The following is a 25,289-nucleotide window of genomic DNA, read 5'->3' on the forward strand; positions in this document are numbered from 1 at the left end:
CCACTCCAGTTAAAGGAGAATACATAAACAGGTAGATGAATATAGTAAAGAAAGGAGAAAATTAAGTGCAAGGAGTTGTTAAAAACTTGAGGATGGAAGATGCCTTAGGGGACTGGGATGGGGAGGGTGGGGGGGACTCGAGGGAGGGTGGGGGGTGAGTCGAGGGAGGGAGGGAATACGGGGATATGTGTATAAAAACAGATGATTGAACTTGGTGTACCCCCCAAAAAATAATTAATTAATTAATTAATTAATTAATTTTAAAAAAAAGAAAAAATATCAAATTGTACCATTTAAATATAGGCAGTTTATTGTATGTCAATTATATCTCAATAAAAGTCCTTGAAAAAAAAAAAGCCACTACCAAAATTATACTGATTCAGAGACACACAGATTTGATGATGATGTAGCTTAGCAGGTTCACATATGTGGACAGTAAAACCGAACCTTATTAAAATCATGCTACTCATTAGTCACAACAGGGTAAGTCAGGAAAAGTAAAAACTATAAGAAAGTGGTAAATCAGGTATTGAAAAAGAAACCTAAGAAGATACACAGTTGAGAAAAAGAGATAACTGAAAGGATTACAAAGGAAGACTGAGTGGCAAGTAGTACATTTATGTTAGGATACAGAACTTTAGGATTCAGTCAATCTTCATCACATATAGATTGTTAATGAAAACTTTTGGGGAGATGCATTAATTTAATTATGCAGCTAGTCTTGTAAAATAGTGACTAATTCAGCAACCATCATACTATATAAAGCACTGGGAGATAATATTTTGATGATTCTGTTTTTATTCTCTTTTTAAATCTTTGATGAAATTTCTGTTTTTCAAAATTAGTTTGTTAGCTATATTATTAATATTGCAAAGTTTGAGGTAACCACAAAAGCCCAAACAATTTATGGTCAGACATTTGTATCAATTATATTTAATTAATTAGTTGCACCCATTACAAATGGCATTTTGAATTTCTAATATACACCAGGACTTTACCATATACTACTCACATGGCATGGAATTCAACACAAAATAGGTCTGTCTTAGACCCTTCAAGCAAGTAAGTTTTAGTTAAGAACCAAAAGGATTTCAAATGATAAGGCAGCCTTGTAGAAAAGATCACAATGCCTGAAACATTAGCTCAGAGCTTCTTTGATTTCCTATAATCAAATGTAACTTACACTCTGTCTCTAGTGAAATTCTAAGATATTTTAAATGAACTAAAAATCTACAAGTTATATATAATTTATAGGAAATTTTTACCTGGCATCCTATAAAAAAGTCTTTTACCATTCCCATCATTTGTTTGTAAATATCTACTGTCTGAGGACCAGTCCAGATGAGTGATGAAACTAAGTGATCCAACACATTCCCCAAACTTTTTATAACGCTGAGCAACTCCATAAATATCAACTGAGCTGTCATTGCATCCAACAGCAAGATAACTTCCATCTGGTGAATATTTTAACTCATGAATTGCCTCCTTCCGATCTTTAATATGTACAACTTCCGTCATATCTCTGTGAAGAAAAAAAAAATGACACCATATGAAAAAAAGTCACTACAGAATTAGTTCAGTTTTCAAATGTGTCTAAAATGACTGAGGCTGTATCAAGTATTTATAAACCATAAAACAAAAGTAAATGAAATGACTAGTATTTATTCAGGAATAATTTTGCTGAACAGAAAGAAATACATGAGGACAATATATGCTGGAAATAGAGAAAAATGCTAAATCTCAATTCCTAAATTACTTAATTTTAAGTAGTTCAGAGATTCATACTAAATTTCTGGAGTCATACAATAAAAGAAATAAAGTCATGGATTTTTATGATAAAGTTCCTTATAAATACTAGTTTATGAAAAATGCTTAATTAGAAACACTATGATTTTCAAATTAGATTTTTGTAATGAACCAAATGTATGAAATTACATCCAGGAAATAAAGAAAGGAGAAATTGATTTGTATTATTTCAGTAATACATCTGAATGTATATCTTTATATAGCTACCACTAGTTATTTTTATTTCAACTTCTTTGACCTTTTTTAATAGAATATAAATTCTTCCCAATTAGTGACCATGTCAACCAGCGAAGTTAAAGATTTTTTTCAATAATGTCTTATAACCGATTTTTCCAAAATAATACAGGTAATTGCTAATAGCCATAAAAATGGATAAACACTTAGTTACACACCACTGAGTTTCGAAACGTGGAGTTGGTGGAGAGGTGGAGAAGAGAGAGGCAACAAGGGAGAAGGAGCAGGAGGAAGTGAGAATTCTATTTTCAACTAGTGCCAGGGACTTTTTTCCAAACAAATTTTGCATTACCCATGTGAAATGCTCCCAATAGATTATTTCAAGAATAGAAGTTTAGAGACTTCCCTGGTGGTCCAGTGGCTAAGACTCTGAGCTCCCCATGCAGGGGGCCCAGGTTCGATCTCCGGTCAGGGAACTAGATCCCACATGCTGCAACTAAGAGTTAGCATGCTGCAACTAAAGATCCCGCATGCTGCAATGAAGATCCTGCATGAAGCAATGAAGATCCTGACTGCCGCAACTAAAACCTGGCACACTCAAATAAATTAAATTTAAATAAATACACACACACATACATACATACATAAGAACAGAAGTTTAAATGGCTATTTCCCAATCTTTACAGCTATTAAATGGACAATTTAAAGCAATCAAACTCATATTTCTTTCAGTAACACTAAGTATTTAACTTTGTTTTATATACATGGGATAAAAAGATGAACTCATCTTCTGTGAGAGACAAAGACAAAGAAATTATACTTTATAATTGAGAAAATGTAGTGAGTGCTCAAAAGGTTATCTGTGAAGTTCTATAAGGAATACTGAAAAAGGGTTAAGACTAAAGGCAGGAAGGGACCAAGGAAGAGTGATACCTATTTGAGCATAAATACTTACCCAACCCCTCAGGTACCAACCCTGAGGGGTTGAGTAAGTATAAAAGAGGAGCGAAGGTTTTCCAGAAAGAAGACGTAGCATAAGCAATGCAAGTACATGGCACATTTGAAGAATATTAGATAATACAATGTGGATACAAGATAAATGGGGAAAGTAGTGACTTGATGGGCTTAAAGAGACAAATTGAGGACAGTGGGTCACAGATCCGACATGTTGCCAAGGAACTTGGTTTTTACCCTGGTGTTAATCACATGAAGAAAGAGATGAAAATCATCCCCTTCACTATAAAAGGGAATCAGAACAAAACAAAACAAAACAAAACAAAACAAAACAAAACAAAACAAATGAAGGAAAAAAAGTACCTTTTAAAAGAGCTTTCCTGGTCGTCACTTTTGCCTTAGACCCTGCAACTTAGAAGGTTCTCTTCCTAAGCATAGACTAATGTAGCTACCTCTACCTTTCCCAGTGACTTCTTTAAGTTTTAATTAAATTCATGCATCTTATCTCCCTTTTTCCATATCCATTCATCCATCCATTAATCTATCCACCCATTCATCTATATCTATATGGAGTAAGATTTTTAAGAACATATCTAAGGCACTATTTGATAGCTTTTACTCTTTATGCTTTCTTTATTAAATATATAATCATTCCAATATCAATCACAAACATTAGTTAAAATGATCCTGGAAAATTCTTCAGAATTATTTTGGGGTTTTTTTTAAAGCTTTTTTGTTCTAGAGACTTAACTGCTCCCAGTTAATGAGAGAAACAAGTGTGGATATCTCAGGTTGTCTCTTGCTTTCTACCACTATGCCCCTGCCCACCAAACACAAACACACTCACACACACAGAAGAAACCAACCATGATGGAAAGAGAGATTCTGATTGACTGATTGGTTTTATAGTATGTATTATGTTATTACATCAACACTATAAATTGTAACTATCTTCTCTGACCAAGATGTTTATTTGACAAATTTACATGAAACAAGGCTATTATTAGATGAAAATGCATTGATTTCTAAAATTTCTCAATTAAGTCTTCTAGGAAACCAGTATGTGAATTCTATGATTTAAGAGGCAGAGGGAAGCCAAAGCCTGGGAATACTCATATATTAGCAGTTTGTAATACATCACAAAAGTAAAAGTACACTGCACTCATAGAGCATATAATAGCAGAACCGTTCCTAGGTGAAGGAGTTATCAGAGACAGACCAAAGGAAGTGGAGTTTAAACTTCATTCTGAGGAATTAATGGGACTTAGCTCAGCAGAAGACAGGAACTGGGAGGAAAAAGGCCCATAAGCAAATCTAACAAGTATGTGAAATTGCTGATGTCAAGAGACAGTATTCAAGCTCAGCCTGAGAAGCCCAGTGTAGTGGTACTGACACAACCAAAGAGGGCTTTGGTGTGAGCAGAGTCTGGTGAGGGAGCCTAAGGGAAATTATAAAAGGCCTCACAGATCTTAAGATTTCCGGCCTTAATTTGTAAATACAAGCTAGGGTGGGATGAATCAATCAGATCACTAATCCGGTTCAACAATAAAAAAACAAATTGAAGGAAGGAGTATAATGGCAGGATTAAGACCAATTAGAAGGCTACTACAGATGGTGGTTGCTAGACTTCAGAAAGAAGTGAAATGATTTGAAATATGCAGTATTATATAATCCATACTATTATATAGTATATAGTGTATGTTAAAGATATAATTCTAATCTTACTCACAAACCTTAATTAAAATGCTCCTAGAAAATTCAACAGGCAAGAAAAATCAACACGATGTGGTGATGGATTAGAAATGGTGGTTAGAGAGAGCGGTATTAACGATAATGCCTAGGTTTTTGGCTTATACAAGAACATGGACAGTGGTGCCATTCACTAGAATAGGGCCCAGAGACAGAAGATAAGTTTGGGAGGGGGGATCCTGGGTTCGTCTTTGGATGTGCTGAATGGCAGATCCCTTTGAGATACCCAAGTGATGTTAAGTAAGCAACTGGATATGCATGGCTAGAGTTGAGAGGAGGTAACAGGGCTAGAGCTATGCATTTGGGATCATCAGGCTATGGGTAGTAACTGAAGCTGGAGGCATGATGAGATTACCTAGCAAGAAAATACAGAGTAAAAAGAGCAGAAGGCCTAGCTGCGGAGAGCGGGGGCTACTCTTCATTGTAGTGTGCGGGCTTCTTATTGTGGTAGCTTCTCTTGTGGAGCACAGGCGCTACATGCTAAGGCTTCAGTAGTTACGGCATGTGGGTTCAAGAGTTATGGCTCTTGGGCTCTAGATCGCAGGCTCAGTAGTTGTGGCGCATGGGCTTAGTTGCTCCGCGGCATGTGGGATCTTTCCGGACCAGGGCTCGAATCCGTGTCCCCTGCAGATTCTTAATGACTGCGTCACCAGGGAAGCCCTAGAATCTGAGCTTTGAGGCACTTCAATTTTACCAGGTAGGCAGAACATAATTAGCCTATAAAGAAAATGAAGCCAGAGAGGTATGTTGAAAAGAGAAAGACAATTAATATCCAAAGCCAGGAAAGAGAATGTTTTGAGAAGCAGCAAGTGGTTAAAGGAGTTGAATTTACTGCTAAGAATCAATTTAGATGAGACCTGAAAAATATCTCCTGATTCCAGTCACAGGGCATTACTAGTGAGGGTTTTTCAATTTAAAGATGAAGGCAAAAGCTTTATTGGAATGGGGGCAGAAAGTTGGTAAGTTAATTGGGAGGAAAGAGAGTAAAATAGGCAGTTTTTCGAGAACTTTACTGTGAAAAAGAGAGTAGAGATGTGATAAAATTAAAGACGGCCTCAGGCTCGAGATAGGAACTTTAAGATAATAGTGCTTTAATAGTGCATGTTTTAATAGTGCTCTTGGTGAGGACAGAGAGACAAAAAAAACTTTGATGTGAAAAAATAATGGACATACCCAGAGAAAATCATAATTCAAAAAGACACATGCACCCTAATGTTCATTGCAGCACTATTTACAATAGCCAGGTCATAGAAGCAAACTAAATGTCCATCAACAGATGAATGGATAAAGAAGATGTGGTACATATATACAATGGAGTATTACTCAGCCATAAAGAGGAATGAAATTGGGACATTTGTAGAGATATGGATGGACCTAGAGACTGTCACACAGAGTGAAGTAAGTAGAAAGAGAAAAACAAATATCATATAGTAACACATATATATATACAGAATCTAGAAAAATGGTACAGATCAATTGGTTTGCAAGGCAGAAATAGAGACACAGATGTAGAGATCAAACATATGGACACCAACGGGGGAAAGTAGTGGCGGAGGAGGGATGAATTGGGAGATTGGGATTGCCATATATACATTACTAATAAGAAAAAAAATCAGACTGTACACTTTAAATATATGCAGTTTATTGTATGTCAATTATATCAATAAAAGTTCTTAAAAAATAATGCATATATACAAAGAGTTACTTTTTTCAGTCAGGAAACAACTTCAGAACTTATTACTCCCATAAAATGAGGCAGACAAAATATAAATATATTGAAAAAACTTTAAATGAATGTGTGATTAGTTAGGAAAAAAACTATCTTAAATCCTTTTAAAGCTGATGTAACTCAGCAGTGACACTGTCAGAAAAGACAAATGGCTAGCTACTGGTAGAATCTAAAATGGCAATGTTAATGTTTTTAGAACTAAAGTCTATTCCATACCCTGCAGGAAACCTTACTCCATCTTCAGCATAATCTATTAACCATGCTCACCAAGCTCTTCCACTGAAGTCTCTCCAACTACTTATGAGAATGAATTAGCTCTTCGGAAGAGTCTGATGTTGATGCAGCCCACCATAAGTCAAAGTTTTATATATACATAGATCTTCTAATTTGAAAAATATTTGCAATTTTTCATTTGACTCCATGCTATTAGTGCTTCTTTTAATATAAAGTTGTTAATATTTTTATCACAAGGAAAAGAGATGTTTTAAGAAGTTATGTGATTTTGCCCTGGCCATCACCTTGTACCCCAATTTAAGAATCAGTGTGTTACAAAAACAGAAATGTAGATCAATGGAACAGAATAGAGAGCCCTGAGGTAAACCCATGCACATATGGGCACCTTATCTTTGACAAAGGAGGCAAGAATATACAATAGAAAAAAGACATCCTCTTCAATAGGTGGTGCTGGGGGAAAACTGGACAACTACATGTAAAAGAATGAAGTTAGAACACTTCCTAACACCATACACAAAAATAAACTCAAAATGGATTAAGGACCTGTAAGGCCAGACACTATAAAACTCCTAGAGGAAAACATAGGCAGAACACTCTATGACATACATCAAAGCAAGATCCTTTTGGACCCACCTCCTAGAATAATGGAAATAAAATCAAGAATAAACAAATGGGACCTAATGAAACAAAAGCTTTTGCACAGCGAAAGAAACCATAAACAAGACAAGGAGGCAACCCTCAGAATGGGAGAAAATATTTGCCAATGAAGCAATGGACAAAGGATTACTCTTCAAAATACACATGCAGCTCATGCAGCTTAATACTAAAAAAGCAAATAACCCAATCCACAAATGGGCGGAAGAAGACATGTCCAAAGAAGACATGCAGATGGCTAACAAACACATGAAAAGATGCTCAACATCACTAATCATTAGAGAAATGCAAGTCAGAGCCACAATGAGGTATCACCTCACACTAGTCAGAATGGCCATCATCACAAAATCTAGAAACAATAAATGCTGGAGAGGGTGCAGAGAAAAGGGAACCCTTCTGCACTGTTGGTTGGAATGTAAGTTGGTACAGCCACGATGAAAAACAGTTTGGAGGTTCCTTAAAAAACTAAAAATGGAACTACCATATGACCCAGAAATCCCACTACTGGGCATATACCCAGAGAAAAGCATAATCCAAAAAGAAACATGTACCATAATGTTCAATGCAGCACTATTTACAGTAGCCAGGACATGGAAGCAATCTAAATGCCCATCAACAAATGAATGGATAAAGAAGATGTGGCACATATATACAATGGAATATTACTCAGTCATAAAAAGGAACGAAACTGAGTTATTTGTAATGAGGTAGACAGAACTAGAGACTGTCATACAGAGTGAAGTAAGCCAGAAAGAGAAAAACAAATACCATACGCTAACTCACATATATGGAATCTAAAAAGGTGGTACTGATGAACCCAGTGACAGGGCAAGAATAAAGATGCAGATGTAGAGAATGGACTTGAGGACATGGGGTTGGGAGGGGGCAAAGGGGAAGCTGGGATGAACTGAGAGAGTAGCACAGATATATATACACTACTGTATGTAAAATAGATAGATAGTAGGAAGCTGCTGCATAACATAGGGTGATGGGTGATGCCTTAGAGGGCCAGGATAGGGAGGGTGGGAGGGAGTTGAGGGAGGGGATATGGGGATATATGTATAAATACAACTGATTCACTCTGGTGTACCTCAAAAACTGGCACAAGAGTGTAAAGCAATTATATTCCAATAAATAGCTTAAAAAAAAAAATAATCAGTGTGTTAGTTTCTAATCTATGCTATGTTCCTCTAATTATAACATAACCACTCCTGTGAGGACAATTTACTGCTGCTATACTTATGAATTCCGCTCTATGATATGGAGAATATACACAGCAAACCAAGAAGAAACAGTTACCAGGTAAATTAAGAAGGATTAGGAATATTTTATTTTTTAGGAATAGCTTTCGAGGGAGTTCCTTGGTGGCCTAGTGGTTAGAATTTCAGGCTTTCACTGCCATGGCCCGGAATTCAATCTGTGGTCGGGGAACTGAGATCTCGAAAGCCATGTGATGTGGCCAAAAAAAAAAAGAATACTTTTGATTTGCTAAAATATTGACTTATTAGAGATAAGAACTTATTTACCCAGTTTCTTGCATATAAGAATTGAAAGAACAAGTAAATATACAAATGAAAAAATAACAACCACTATTTTTAATGCATTACCAGCTATCTGATAGAAATTCTTAGGTGTTTTACATGCATCTTAAATTCTTGGTGGTAAAACAACACAAATGTATTTAATTAAAAAAAAAATACTTATGTATTTGGTTGCACTGGGTTTTAGCTGCAGCACGTGGGATCTTTAGTTGTGGCATGTAAGATCTTTAGTTGTGGCATCTGGGATTTTGTTTTTTAATTTGCCGCATGCGGGATCTTTTAGTTGTGGTATGCAGGATCTAGTTCCCTGACCAGGGATTGAACCTGTGCCCCCTGCATTAGAAGTGGGGAGTCTTAACCACTGGGCAACCAGGGAAGTCCCCAAATGTACTTAATGACACTGAATTTCACACTTTAAAATGTTTAAAATGGTAAATTTTATATTATGTATATTTTATCACAATAAGAAAATTAGTTTGAGAGAAAAATCTCAGCATATCTCATTATAGACCCTGCCCCAGAAAGAAGAGTCATATCTATAGAAGCTCAGAAGTACAAGAGAACATGACGTATCTGAAAAAGTGAAAGATGTTTTATACATGTTAAAAGAAAGAGATTGAGGTAGAAAAAAATAGGCTGGAGAGATGGGCACAATAGGCTATGTTAAGAATTACGAACTTCATCCTAAGGATGATGCAATGCTTTTAACATACTTTAGAATGAGGAGGGATGCAAACATGTGTTTTAAAAGGCATTACTATAACTATAGAGTGAAAAAAGGACTTGAGGAAGCAAAACAGGAGGTAAGGAGACCAGCTGAGATGCTATTCCACCAATCCAGTTAGGAGATGGCAGAACTCTATACAAGGGATGAATGGTGAGAATGGAAGGAAGTAGATTAATTTGAGAGCTATTTAGGAAGCAGGTTCTCCAGAATTTAGTGATAAACTACACATGAGAGAAAAAAGAGAGAAATGAATCAATGGTTTCTGGATTGGGCAATTGCGTGGACAGTCATCCATTATATATACCATATATAATAGTATATATATAGTGTGTGTGTATATATATATATATATATATATATATATATATACTGTGTGTATATATATATATATATATATATATATACTATTCACTCAACTAGATAAGAAAAATTTCAGATATCCTCATGAACATGTGCGGATCTATAGCAAATTTTTAAATGGCTGCATAGAAGTCAATTGAATGCACCATATCTATAATTCAACAAAATATGTTAACTGCTTTAATAAATTCTTTAAACTTTTCTAATTACCCAAAGGAAGAGAGGTAGGCATTTTTTTTTTCAAAGCATAAATTTGAAAATAGCAACAAAATTATTCACTCATTTTTAACAGTTTCAAGGTTTCCTTCTTCCTCTTCTATGGCAGAAGCTCATTACTGAAAATCAATACTACCAAGAAATGGAAATCAAGACCCAAATTTAACTCAAAATTTTAGTCATTAATCTACCACGGATTCTCAATCCCCAAAACCAGGTTTTTAAGTCAACTTAATTTTCTGACAAAGCCATTTTTATAAATATATTTTTTACATTTAATGAAACTAATATCTGAAAAAATACATATTACTAAGAAAGGAGGGAAAAGGAAATGGGTAAAAATAAGTATTTTACACTCTATCTCACCTAACAGAAATTTACTATCTGTTTCTATTTCTACCCTAATACATACCTTACTCTAAGTACAGTGAATGAGCCATCCTTCATTCCAAGGGCAAGATGGATCCCATCTACATTTACAGCTGCACAACGAATTGGTTCTTCCATATTACACCTTGCTATTAGTGCATGATCAACTAGGCTCCATATCCTGTAACATTTAATTGAAATAAAAGAATAGTTAACCAAAGTATGCTTAAAAAATGATAGACTATGAAAAAAATGTTGGTTAAAATAATTTCATTTTAAGGAAGAGAGGTAAATCTGGATTTTTAATTGTATGCTTTGTGGCAAGGAATTCTTACTACGAAAATAGAAATATTGTTAATGCTTAAAAATGACAAGGCCTAACAAAATCTTTTATTTTTAAGATAATGTAATGTGTTAATTTTTTTCCAATCATTCATTTTAGGTGGATGAATTCTCCTCATTAAAAGGGAAATACATATATAGTGTGTATATATATACATGTATAGTACAGTATAGTGTGTATATATATATACATACACGCATGTATAGTATAGTATACACCATATTTATAGTCTTCTAATTTAAGAATAACACTTAAGATTATACAAATTCAGTCTTTTCCAGACTCTAATGTTAGAAAACTGTAACAAGTAAAAAATACCCATTGTTTGAAAGTTAAGAATTATACTTCCAAAGAACCTAAAGGATAAAGACCAAAATTCTAATGAAAACTAGTAATATTTTGAAGTAAATTATAACACAAGTACTTCATACAAAACTTGTGGGATAGAGCTGAAATAGTACTTAGGGAGAAACATAAATGTGTGTGTGTGTGTGTGTGTGTGTGTGTATGTATTTGGCCACACTGTGCTGACAAACACTTCTAGTCTATAGCTGAATATAATGAAGAAAAATATAATGGTGAAAGTGAGCATCACTGTCTTCTTCCTGATTTCAAAGGAAAACTTTCAATGTTTCAACACTAAACATATTTCCTGATGACCTTCTATGCCCACAGACTGTAGGCCACACTGGGCCCATTGCCTGTCTTTGTAGAGCTACAAGCTAAGAATCGGTTCTGCATTTTTTAAACTGAAGTATAGTTGATTTACAATATCATGTTAGTTTCAGGTATATAGCATAGTGATTCAGTTGCTATTTTTTTGCAGATTATATTCCATTATAGGTTAGTACAAGATACTGAATATAATTCCATGTGCTATAGAGTAAATCCTTGTTGCTTATCTATTTTATGTAGAGTGGTTTGTATCTGTTAATACCATATTTCTAATTTGTCCCCCACCCCCTTTGGTGACAGTAAGTTTTCCATGCATTGTGAGTCCATTTCTATTTCGTATATAAAATCATTTGTATTATTTTTTAGATTTCACATATAAGTGATATCATACAGTATGTGTCTTTCTCTGCCTGACCCACTTCACTAAGCATAATATTCTGTAGATCCAACCACATTGCTGCAAATGGCAACATTTCATTCTTTTTTATGGCTGAGTAATACTCCACTGTGTGTATATGTGTGTGTGTTTATGTATGTTTGTACACACACACACACACACACACACACACACACACACACACATCATATCTTCTTAAGCCAATCATCTGTTGATGGGCACTTGGGTTGTTTCCACGTCTTGGCTATTGTAAATAGTGCTGCTATGAATACTGGGTGCATGTATCTTTTCAAATTAGAGTTTTTGTTTTTTTCCAGATATATATCCAGGAGTGGAACTGCTGGATTACATGATAACTCTATATTTAGTTTTTTTTTTAAGGAATCTCTACACTGTGGCTGCACCGATTTACATTCCCACCAACAGTGTAGGAGGGTTCCCTTTTCTCCACACTCTCTCCAGCATTTATTATTTGTAGATTTTTTGATGATAGCCACTCTGAGTGGTGTGAGGTGATACCTCATTGTGGTTTTGATTTGCATTCTTTAATAATTAGCAATGTTGAGCATCTTCTCATGTGCCTGTTGGCCATCTCTATGTCTTCTTTGGAAAAATGTCTATTTAGGTTTTATGCCCATTTTTTGATTGAGTTGTTTTTATTTTGATATTGAGTTGTATGAACTGTTTGTATATTTTGGACATTAACCCCTTGTCAATCGCATTATTTGCTAATATTTTCTCCCAGTCTGTAGGCTGTCTATTCATATTGTTGATTTCCTTTGTTATACAAAAGCTTGTACATTTGATTAGGTGCCATTTTGTTTATTTTTGTTTTTATTTCTTTTGCTGTGGCGGACTGATCTAAGAAACTATTGTTACGATTTACATCAGAGGATGTTTTGCCTACGTTCTCTCCCAGGAGTTTCATTTATCATGTCTTACACTTAGGTCTTTAAACCATTTTGAGTTTATTTTTGTATATGTTGTCAGGGAATGTTTTAATTTCAATGATTTACATGTAGTTGTCCAGCTTTCCTAACACCACCTGTTGAATAGACTGTCCTTTCTCCAATGTATACTCTTGCCTCCTTTGCTGTAGATTAATTGACCATAGGTGCATGAGTTTATTTCTGGGCTCTCTATTCCATTCCTTAATTAATCTTTATGTCTGTTTTTGTGTCAATACTATGCTATTTGGATTACTACAGCTTTGTAGTACAGTCTGAAGTCTGAAAGGATTATACTTCCAGCTTTGTTCTTTTTTTCTCAGGATTGCTTTGACAAATCTGGGTCTTTTGTGGTTCCACATACATTTTAGGATTATTTGCTCTAGTTCTGTGAAAAATATCATGGGTATTTTGATAGGGATTGAATTTTTTTTTATCATGTTTTTATTTATTTATTTATTTTATTTTATTTTATTTTTTGGCACACGGGCTTAGTTGCTCCGCGCCATGTGGGATCTTCCTGGAGCAGGGATTGAACTCATGTCCTCCGCACTGGCAGGCAGACTCCCAACCACTGTGCCACCGAGGAAGCCCAGGGATTGAATTTAATCTGTGGATTGCTTTGGGCAGTGTGGATATTTTTAACAAGATTAATTATTCCAATCCAAGAGCATGGTATATTTTTCCATTTCTTTGAATCATCTTCAATTTCCTTTATCAATATTTTATAGTTTTCAGAGTATAGGTCTTTCAACTCAGTTAAGTTTATTCCTAGCTATTTTTTCTTTGATGTGATTTTGAACGGAATTTTTTTCTTTTTACTTTCTCTTTCTGATATTGCATTATTAGTGTAAAGAAATGCAACAGATTTCTGTATATTAATCTTGTATCCTGCTACCATGACAAATTCATTTATTAGTTCTAGTAGTTTTTGTGTGAAGACTTTGGGGTTCTCTATGTAGAGTATCATGTCATCTGCAAATAGTGACAGTTTCACCTCTTCCCTTATAATCTGGATACCTCTTACTTCTTTTTCTTGTCTGACTGCTGTGGCTAGTACTTCCAATACTGTTTTGAATAGAAGTGGCAAGAGTGGGCATCCTTGTCTTGTTCCTGAATTTAGCAGGAAAGCATTTAGCTTTTCACCATTGAGTATTATGGTGGCTGTAAGCTTGTCATAAACAGCTATTATGTTGAGATATGTTCCCTCTATACCCACTTTGGTGAGAGTTTTTATCATGAATGGATATTGAATTTTTAAAAATTTTTTTCCTGCATCTATTGAGTTGATCATGTGGGGTTTGTCTTTTGTTAATGCAGTGTATTACAATGATTAATTTGAGTATGCTGAACTATCCTTGTGACCCTGGGATGAATCCAACTTGATCATGGATTCATTTAATGTATTCATTTTAATGTAGGATCCTTTTAATGTATTGCTGGATTCGGTTTGCTAATATTTTGTTAAGGAATTTTTGCACCTACATTTGTCAGAGATTACTGACTGGTAATTTTCTTTTTTCTGTAGTGTCTTTGTCTGGTTTTGGTATCTGGGTAATGGTTGCCCCATAGAATTAATTTGGGAATGTTCCCTCCTCCTCAATTTTTTGGAATAGTTTGAGAAGGACAGGTATAAGGTTCTTTGTATGTCTGGCAGAAGTCCCCAGTGAAGCTGTCTGGTCCTAGACTTTGGTTTGCAGGGAGACTGTTTTTGTTTTTTTTTTTATCTTTTACTACAGATTCTATCTTACTTCTAGTGATTGGTCTGTTCAAATTATATGTTTCTTCTTGACTCAGTTATGGCAGTTATGCTTCTAGAAATTAGTCTATTTCTTCTAGGTTGTCCAGTTTGTTGACATATAACTGTTCACAGTATGCTCTTATGATTTTTTTTATTTCTGTGGTAACAGTTGTTATTTATTTCTCCTCTTCCATTTCTTATTTTGTTTAGTTGGGTCCGCTCTCTTTTCTTCTTGGTGAGTCTGACTAAAGGTCTGTCAATTTTGTTCATCTTTTCAAAAAATCAACTCTTGGTTTTATTGATCTTTTCTATTGTTTTTTTTTTAATCTTTTATTTATATCCTCTCTGATCTTTATTATTTCCTTCCTTCTGCTGACTTTGGGGATTGTTTGTTCTTCTTTTTCTAATTCTTTTAGGTGGTAGGTTAGGTTGTTTGAGATTTTCCTTGTTTCTTGAGGAAGGTCTGTATCCCTATGAAATTCCCTCCTAGAACTGTTTTTACTATACCCATAGATTTTGTAAAGTTGTGTTTTCATTTTTGTTTGTCTCTAGGTATTTTATACTTTCTTCTTTGATTTGATCATTGACCCATTGGTTTTTCAGTAGCATGTTGTTTAGTCTCCAAGTGGTTGTTCTTTTCCTGTTTTTCATTCTGTGTTGATTTCTAGTTTCATACTGTTGTGGTCAGAAAAGATGCTTGAAATAATTTCTATTCTCTTAAATTTGTTGAGGCTTGTTTTGTGACCTAGTATGTGGTCCACCCTAGAGAACATTCCATGCACAACTGCAAAGAAGGTGTATTCTGGTTTTTTTGGACGTAGTGTCCTGAGATACCAATTAAGTCCAACTGATCTATTATGTCATTTAGGACCTCTGTTGCCTTACTAATTTTCTGTCTGGATGATCTGTCCATTGATGTCAGTGAAGTGTTAAAGTCTCCTACTATTGTTGTGTTATTGTCAATTTCTCCCTTTATGTCTGTTGTATTTGCTTTATATATTTAGGTGCTCCTATATTGGGTGCATATATGTTAATGAGCGTAATATTCTCCTCTTTTCTTGATTCCTATATCACTATATAATGCCCTTCTTTATCTTTATGGCCTTTGTTTTGAAGTCTATTTTGTCTGATATGAGTACTGCTATCCCCACTTTCTTGTTGTTTCCATTTGCATGAAATATCTTTTTCCATCCCCTCACTTTCACTCTGCGTGTGTTTTCTGCCCTGAAGTGAGTCTCCTGTAGGCAGCATAGTGCACGTTTTTGCTTGTTTTTTTTTTTAATTTAATTTATTTATTTATTATTTTTTGGGGGGTACACCAAGTTCAATCATCTGTTTTTATACACATATCCCCGTATTCCTTCCCTCGACTCCCCCCCCACCCTCCCTCGATCTTGCTTGTTTTTTAATCCAAGCTGCCACTCCACGTCTTTCAATCAGAGCATTTAGTCCATGGACACTTAAAGGAATTATTGGTAAGTATGTACTTATTGCCATTTTAATCCTTGTTTTCCAGTTGTTTTTGTAGTTCTTTATTTATTCTTTTTGTTTTTCCTTTTATAGTTTCATGATTTTCTTTTGTAGTATCCTTGAGTTCCTTTCTTTTTGGTTTTTGTGAAGCTACTGTATGCTTTTGATTTGTAGTTACCATGGAGTTCAAGTATGTTGACCCATAACTATATCTACTTGCTTTAAACTGATAGTTATCCAAGTTCAAACACATTCTACAAGATCTACGTTTTTATACTCCTCCCCTACATTTTATGATTTTGATGTCCTATTTTACATCTTCATGCTTATCCTTTTACTGTTTATTGTAATCATAATCACTTGTACAATTTTTTTTTTTTTACTGTTTTTTAATCTACCTCTGGCTTAAGTGACCTTCAATCTTTACTATATATTAGGCTTTCCTATTGTGATTTTTTCCCTTTCCTATAGATTCTTGCTTTGTTTTTTTTTTAAGCCTTTATTGGATTTGTTACAGTATTGCTTCCATTTTATGTTTTGGTGTTTTGGCTGCAAAGCATGTGGGATCATAGCTCCCTGACCAGGGATCGAACTGCACTCCCTGCACTGGAAGGTGAAGTCTTAATCACTGGACCACCAGGGAAGTTCCCAGATTCTTGCTTCTTTTCTATTTAGAGAAGATCCTTCAATATTTCGTTTAGGGTAGGTTAGTACTGCTGAAATCTTCTAGTTTTTGCTTGTCTGAGAAATTCTTTATCCCTCCTTCTATTCTAAATGATAATCTTGCTGGGCAGAGTATCGTAGGTTGCAGGTTTTTCCCTTTCAGGACCTTGAATATACCATGTCATTCCATTCTGGCCTGCAAAGCTTCAGCAGAGAAATCATCCATTAGCTTTATGGAGTTCCCTTGTAATGGACTCTTTGTTTTTCTCCTGCTGTATTTAGAACCCTCTCTTTAACTTTTGCCATTTTAATTATGATATGTCTAGGTGTGGTTCTGTTTGGTTTCATCTTTTGAGACTCTCTGTGCTTCCTAAACCTACATATCTGCTTTCTTCTTTAGATTTGGGAATTTTTCAGCTATAATTTCTTCAAATACATTTTCGATCCCATTCTCCATTTCTCCTTCTGGAACCCCTATTAAGCATATGTTAGCACATTTTATATTATCCCATAGGTCTCATATATTGCTTTTTTTTTTTTTTTCATTTGTCTGTCTGCTGTTCTGATTGGGTGATTTCCATTTTCTATCTCCCAGATCACTTATTCATTCTTCTGTGTCATTCAGTTGGCTATTCATTGTTTCTAGATTGCTTTTTTACCTCATCAATTTAGTTGTCTATTTTTTTAAATTGTCTATTTTTGACGGGTTAATCTTTAAGGTTTCTAATTCCTTGTTACAGTGATCTGCTTTCCTATCAATAATCTTTCTTAATTCAGTCACATTTTTATTATCATCTATTTATTTTTTTAAATAAAATTTTTTATTAGTTATCTATTTTATACATATTAGCATATATATGTCAACCCCAATCTCCCAATTCATCCACCCACCACCTGCTTTCCCCCTTGGTGTCCATACGTTTGCTCTCTGCATCTATGTCTCTATTACCACCTTTTTAAACTTGGGGTCTGGTAGACTGGTGAGCTCTGTTTCATTATTTGTTCTTTCAGGGAATTTCTCTTATGCTTTTAATTGTGAGTAGTTCCTCTGCCTTTTCATTTTACTTAACTTCCCCTGTCTCTATGAATTGAGGAGAAACTGTTATCTACTATAGTCTTACAGAGATGTTTTTATGTGGGAGTGTCCCTGTGTAGAGTGTGTATCCAATGCCTTCAGTGTAAGGGCTGGTTTTGGTATGAATGTCAGCCACATCTTTCCTCGGGGTATGCTGGCCATGATCCCCTTGATGGGGGGGGAGGGAGGGGGTTAGTGGTTGGTGTTGAAAGATCTAAAGCCTGTTCAGGGTATAAGGCAGGACTTCCTCTCTCCTCCATGGCTACTGCTAATTCCTCAGTTGTTGGAGTAGAAGCCCTGAGGGTCAGGCTTGACCAGGCTCTCCTGCCCTTCAGCGTGTGCCCTGTTCCAAAAGAAGTGACTGCTGAAGCAAGTGAGGCCTGTGTGCTCACAGAGGACCTACACGCCCACCTGTGTAGGCATCCACAGCTCCACTTAGAAGCAGACTGAGGTTGCCTCCCTTCCTCTGTTGTGTTTGTCCCAGATCTAGTGCAAGGCTGTGCTGTGGAGCAGGCTGGGGCTGGGGGTCAGGGTATTGTGGCTGCAGAAACTGAGGAGGCTGTGCTGCTGCCAGAGATGTGGGCTGCCTCTGTGGCAGTCTTCTCCCAGGACTTGTTTGCCCCAGATGTAGCACTAATATGCAGTGTGCAGTGAGTGGGGCCAGGGCACCCTCGCTGGGAGACTAACTGCTGCATGCTCCTGTATGTGCTGACAATGGTCAGCACCACCCCAGGCCCTACAGTCTGTCTGTGTCTTTTCCCAGGGCCTGGTTGGCCCAGATCTTGTTCCAGTCTGTGGTATGGAGTGAGTGGGGCCAGGATGTTTGCCCCATTCAGACTGGAGAGTGTGGTAAGGTGGCAGCCACCAGTGCAAGGCTCTATCCACCCTGACAATTGGCAAGTCAGCATGTACACACTCTTCCTAAGTAGAGTCTAGGCTTCTCTAGCCCTCTGTCTGTCCCAGTGGTTCTCCCAGAAGGTAAGGGGGCTTGTCTCCTCTACATAGGATCCCAGGACTGGGATACCCAGATTGTGGTTCAACCTGCTCACACTCCACGGCAAGTGTCCTCCCATGCAGACCCTCTTCTTTCAGATACCTCCCAGGGTATCCCACACTGATATCTTTTTTTCTATCCTACTCAGTTACATGAAAATCTTTCTTGCAGCTTTGGTTGTATAGAAACTTCTGCCAGTTTCCAGTTAGTTTTCCGTGAGAATTAATCCACATGTAGATGTATTTTTGGTGTGTTTTTGGGGGGAGGTGAGCTCCATGTCCTCCTACTCTGTCCTCCTATCTTGATCCCCCCTCCTTGTTTTTATATTTTTAAATGGTTGAAAATTTTTCTCAAAGAATAACATTTTGAGACATGAGAAAATTATATGAAATTCAAATTTCAGTGTCCACAGATCAAATTTAATGGGAACACAGCCACACTGTTTTATTTTCATACTGCTCGTGGCTGCTGTCATACTACAGAAGCAGAGTTCAGTGTTTGCAAAACAGATGGTAGATGGTATGTGACACACATTACCTTGCACTGCTTCTTTGGTGCACTACAAACTGCAGTGACACAATTATAACCTGACAGAATTTCAAGTGCTATGTGTATTTTGTCACATCGTGGCATTTTATTATTTTTTATTTCTAGTACATATCCATCATGTCAAAACAAGAGAAAAAAGAGAAAAGTGAACTTCAAATGTTACATTTTAAAGGCATAGTGTAGTGTGGATTACACCACTATTGAATTAGATGGTAAAGCATTATGTTTATTATGCAATGATACCATAGCTGTCCTAAAAGAATACAAAGATACATTTACATCACCAGACTAAGTACTCATCACAATATTTTCAACTCACATGAAAGCAATAGTCAGAAAAATTAGAAAATTTGAAATAAAATATCTCATTGCAGCAGAACTTCTTTACACATTTAAAAATTAAAATGATGGTTTTACTTACAAAAGTAAGTTTCCGAGTGGCTTATTTGTTAGACAAGCAAAGAAAGCTGTTTATTGGTAATGGATTAACTAAATCATTTTAGATTGCAGCAGCTGGAGAAATGTGTCCAGAAAAAATAAATTTAAGACAACTAGCCTTTTGTTGAGAACAGTTGCTAAAAGAGTTGAGGGTGTTGGGAATAACAACCAACAGTTAATTAAAAACACAGCAAGTACTTTTGAGTGGTTTTCCTTGAGCCTTAATAAGTCAACAGATGTTACTAATACTACTCAGTTGTTTATTTGAGGAGTCACTGCCAAGTTTGAAGTGATAAAGAATTAGCTTCTATGAATAGTTTGCATGGAACAACTACAGGCCAGAATATTTTCAAAGACATTAGTGAGAAAGTGGTACAACGTAATATAGAATCACACTGGGGTAAAAAATATGTATGGGGGAAAACGGCTTAGACAAATTTACAAAGCCCGTAAAAACATAAATTGTTTAAAGCTTATGATTATTCACTGTATTATTCTTCTGCAAATATTGTGTTGCAAAATATTTGCTTGCACATGCACACACACAAACTTGAATCATGTGTTTCAGAACCAATAGTGTCAACACTGAATTTCATTTTCTCCAGTGGATTAAACCATTGTTGGTTCTGAGTTTTTGTCAGAAACAGAAGCTAAAAATCCTGACCTGCCCTACTACACAGCAGGTTAACAGCTCAGCAATGGTAAAGTTTTATCATGATATTTTTTTAATTATTATTATTTTTTTTTATAATTTTTTTGGGGGTACACCAAGTTCAATCAACTGTTTTTATACACATATCCCCGTATTCCCTCCCTTCCTTGACTCTCCCCCCCTCGAGTTCCCCCCACCCTCCCTGCCCCAGTCCTCTAAGGAAGGGAGTCCAACTCGAGGATGGAAGATATCATGATATTTTGATCTCAGAGCCAAGACTGAAGTTCTTCTAAACCCTCAACTACCATTATTATTATTATTTTTGGCTTCATCGCATGGCATGTGGGATCTTAGTTGCCCAATCAGGGATTGAACCCAGGCCCCCTGCACTGGTAGCATAGAGTCTTAACCACTGGACTGCAAGGGAAGTCCCTCAACTACCATTATTAAATACCAAATGGGGGACTTCCCTGGTGGCGTGGTGGTTAAGAATCTGCCTGCCAATGCAGGGGACACAGGTTCGATCCCTGGTCCAGAAAGATCCCACATGCCATGGAGCAACTAAGCCTATGCACCACAACTACTGAAGCCTGCTCGCGTACAGCCCATGCTCTACAACAAGAGAAGCCACCACAATGAGAAGCCTGTGCACCACAACAAAGAGTAGCCTCTGTGAAAGCTCATGCACAGCAACCAACACCCAATGCAACCAAAAAATAAATTTATTTTAAAAAAAAACCAATGACTTTAGAAATTAGTTTTTACTGTAGATTTGATACTGTTTCTTAATAAAGTCAATCTAAAATTATAAGGCAAAGGCAGAACTTATTTGAAATTTTCAGGAAGAAAGAAAAGAAAAGAAAAAAGAAAAAAAGGAAAGAAACAAAACAAAACAACAGGCCCAATATGGAGTTACCTGTGCTAAGCCCCACATCAACAAACTGAAACTTAATAACTAACTTCACTTCAATTTCAGCTTCTCCCAGGAGTGGAATTTTAAACCAGTCAGTATGGAATTTCCTGATCAACACTAATGAGGTAATCTGCATGAGAGAATGACAGATACCCCACCCCCCCACACCCATCCCTCAAAGGAAGGTGACCATGCCTGAAATAATCCTTTCTTTTGTTTTTGACTTTCTTGTCCCAGCCCTTTCTGTCTTTCAAAACCTTCCATTTTGTACAGCTCCTCAGAGCACTTTTCTACTTGCTAGATGGGATGCTGCCTGATTCATGAATCATTTAATAAAGCCTATTAGGTCTTCAAATTCACTCAGCTGAATTTTGTTTTTTAAACAACACTGTGGTAAAGTTATTGAAACAAATATTAATGCTGTTTGAATAATAATATCAAGCTTCTGTATACACTTCCTGTGCAATCAAAACTTGAAACAAGATCTCCATTCCCACACACATTTGCAGGGGTATTTTTTCAGAGCCTAATCTATAGTTCTAGCAAGTTGTGTTGGACTACTCTCCTAGGGCAGGTCCTGGGTCTTGACTTCTGCCCCTATGCCCCAGTAGAAAGCCATAAACAGAGTCCAAGTTTAATCAATGGAAGAAAAATGCCCTCAGTGCAAAAGTGGCTTTAGCCCACTAGTGCTCTGAAATTCCCATTTTCTTTCACAATTTAGCTGATAGTTCCTTACTATCTTGACTGTTCTTTGAACAGTTTAAAGGTGATTTATATTTTAACCAGCATTTTTAGTTGTTTTCAACGGAAGAGTATCTTTCTGCATAACATGCCCACCAATAACAGAAACAGAAGTCTGAGCAACGGTAAGCAGATAGGGTGGGGGTCCCCAGAGAAAGTGAACCAGGCATAGCTTTCTTGACAGAAGTCATTTTTGGCCTAAGTCATTTTTTGATCCAAGCCTGGCTATAATGCTTGTTCTTGTACAGGTCTCAGTAATTAATAATCGTAAGGAAACAAAACAATGCAAAAGCAAATCACTGTTATCAATAGCAAAGATAATAAAACAACTGTAAAGTCTCCCAGTTCTGTTTCAGTGGTAAAGGTTACTCAGAATGCTCAACCAGCAGATTAACTGCAACCTAAAGGATGATGATTGTGACCTTTTATGACCCTCGTGACTTCAATCAACTAAAGCTTGGACTCTTGTCTACCTCTGCCCTAATTCTATGCTGAATTCTCTTCTGCCCAAGCCCCTTCATGAATACGTACCCTTAGCTTAAAACTTCCCCAATTTTGCTATTTGGAGAGACACTGGTTTAGGAAAGATCCTGGTGTTCTTCTTACTTGCTGCAAGTAATAATAAATCCTTCCTTCTCCTGATCTTTGGCTTGATTGTGTCTTTTGGTTCGACACCCACCATGAGGTGAACCCACTTTTCAGGTAACACAATTACTCTTTAAAGGACCAGTTGTTCTTTTTTCATAGTTATACAGCAGCTAGTAATAGCAGTGCTCCTAAAATGGAAGAAACTATAAAAAAGTTCCTAGCAAACCACGTGGGTGAAGTGTAGCCCCATAGCAAGCTTCCATGTGGACCCAGAGCTGTGGCATCTCCCACCTACATAAAACCAAGTAACACAAAAACAGTAAATGGCATGATTGATTAACAAGCCATTTTAAGTATCAGTAGTTACCTGTAAAGAATTAGGTTGCAGGCCCACCTCACTTCCTATACTAAAGTAAACTTTACACAGATTAGGAGTTAAACATAAAAAAATAAGCCCACTAATGTACTAGAAGAATACATTGGAAAACTTTTTAACTTTAGGGGAGGATTTCTCTATTCCAGAAAACTTAGAAGTCATAAAAGAAAATGTTGATAAATTTAGCTGCATAAAACTAAATAACAACACAATAATGGCAAAAAAAACCCTAAACAGAGTAAAACAGCAAGTAACAAAGTGGTGAAAATTATTTGCAACTTACATCACAAAGGTTTAATATTCATAATATATAAAGAGCTGCTAAAATAAAGGAGAAAGAGATCTACAGAAAAAATGGCAAGAAATGTGAATAGGTCATAGAACAGATTCTATGGGACTATTTTTTAAATAGTAAATGTGAAAGAATTAAGCACTTTTCTGCTTTTTCTGTGCAAATTGTACTAAGGATAATCAAACAGTTAATGAGGATAAATTCTCTTTATAGAAATATGGTAGCTAACAAATGAATAATGAATGATAAAGTCGGAGTACCACTATTTGAAACTCTTAATAACATAACAGGTCTAGGTTATGCATTCTCAACAGCGGTAATACTGCCCCAAAGGGGCTAAAAATTAGTTCTTAGGGGTAAAAATGTTAGATATTACAGTAGTTTGTGGTTCTCTTAAGGGCAATGGTACAAAGACACACACACACACACACACACACATATCCACACACACAGTTTTTTTTGTGGTGCTAAAATTTCATAGGTAAGGGATGTGATCAGGGAAAAAAATGTCTAAAAAGTCTCACTAAAAGCAACAAGTTTTAAAAAGGCTGAGAAACACTGATCTAGATAACAACCATCAATGGCTGCTAGTATGACAAAAAAGAGATGATATATTACATACCATCAAATAGGGACACACATTACCACCTAGGAAATATTCTTGGTGAAAATTCATAACTGCATCTCATCAAACTCTATATCTAACTATCAGTTTACAGGATATAGGGAAGGCAGAATGTGTTAAAATACACTATGAGTATTCAATTAGCCAAAATCAGAATGCGGGGAACTCTAGAGGGCAAATATTTAGTTTCTCCAACAAATAAACTGTAAGAAAAAAAATAAAAAAGGAAAGGAGGGAAGCTATAGAATAAAAGAGATTTAAAGGACATATCAACAATTGCAATAAATGGACCCTATTAAAAGCCTAATTCTAAGAAGCCAAAGGATACTGTGATAACAGTATTGTGGTGATGTTTAGAGTTAACTTTTAGAGATACAAATGGAAATACTTACAGATGAAATGGGGAAAATAAGACAACATCAAAGTGGAAAAAATACAGTGGTTCCCAAACTTTAGTGTATATCACAGCTACCTGGAAAACCCCAAATAGGTAGATTTCTGATACAAGGTCCTGTATAAGGCATGGTAATTTGCATTTCTTACAAGTTCCCCTGTAATAATGATGCTGCTGGTCCAGGAATCACACTTTAAAAACCACTGTTGTAGACAAAAGGCTAATTGCTGCTTTCATATGTAGATAAGTATTAGATCCTATATTAAAATAATTAGAAAAGACTAATGAACTGGTCAATGCATATTTTCTATCAATGAACTGATAGAAAATACGCAAAGAGCTTGCAGAGACAGGTCAAAGAAAAGGAAATACAAATGTCCTCTAAACACATGAAAACATACTCAATACCCCTCAATGTGAGAGAAAAGTATGTTTTCAAAACATAACATCATTTTTCACCTTTTGGGGTAACAATTAGTGTTGGCAAGCGTGTGGGAAAACAGGCACCGTCACACATTGCTGATAGGTATGTAAATTGTTATTGCCTCTGTGGAAGGTATTATCTATCAAAATTTTAAATCTTTTGAACACTGCTAAGAATTTACCACAGAAATAGTCATATTTACACATGTACAAAATGGCAAAGTATAAAGATATTCACTGCAAGCATTGTATTTAGAAGCACAAAACTGGAAGACCTAAACTCCCATCAATGATAGACTAATTGAATAAATTACAGTACTCAGTGGGACATTATTAGCTGTTTAAAAGGAGGAGGTAGTTCTGTACATTTTGATATAGAACAAACTCCAACTTAGGTTTTTAAGAGAAAAACCCAAATCTTATAAGTAGTTGTTAATTCTATTTATTTTAAGCACCTATCATGTTCCCTTGTTACACCAT

General features: G+C 36.0%; 1 protein-coding gene across 10 annotated transcripts in view; it reads right to left on the reverse strand.

The window, feature by feature from the left end:
- The window catches only part of EML5 (EMAP like 5), a 163,951-nt gene that overhangs the window by 93,048 nt on the left and 45,614 nt on the right, over nt 1-25,289 (reverse strand). For all 10 annotated transcript variants that reach the window (XR_009053392.1, XR_009053391.1, XM_057733805.1 and 7 more), the window contains exons 8-9: nt 10,557-10,694; nt 1,266-1,522 (exon numbers count right to left, since the gene is read on the reverse strand). Coding sequence is in view for 8 of the 10 variants with exons in the window: in XM_057733805.1 (XP_057589788.1) it covers nt 1,266-1,522; nt 10,557-10,694 (395 nt within the window). In the remaining 2 variants the exon portion in view is untranslated. The remainder of the gene's footprint in view (nt 1-1,265; nt 1,523-10,556; nt 10,695-25,289) is intronic.

Source organism: Hippopotamus amphibius, chromosome 4, assembly GCF_030028045.1.
Source record: "Hippopotamus amphibius kiboko isolate mHipAmp2 chromosome 4, mHipAmp2.hap2, whole genome shotgun sequence".
NCBI classification, from domain to species: Eukaryota; Metazoa; Chordata; class Mammalia; order Artiodactyla; family Hippopotamidae; genus Hippopotamus; species Hippopotamus amphibius.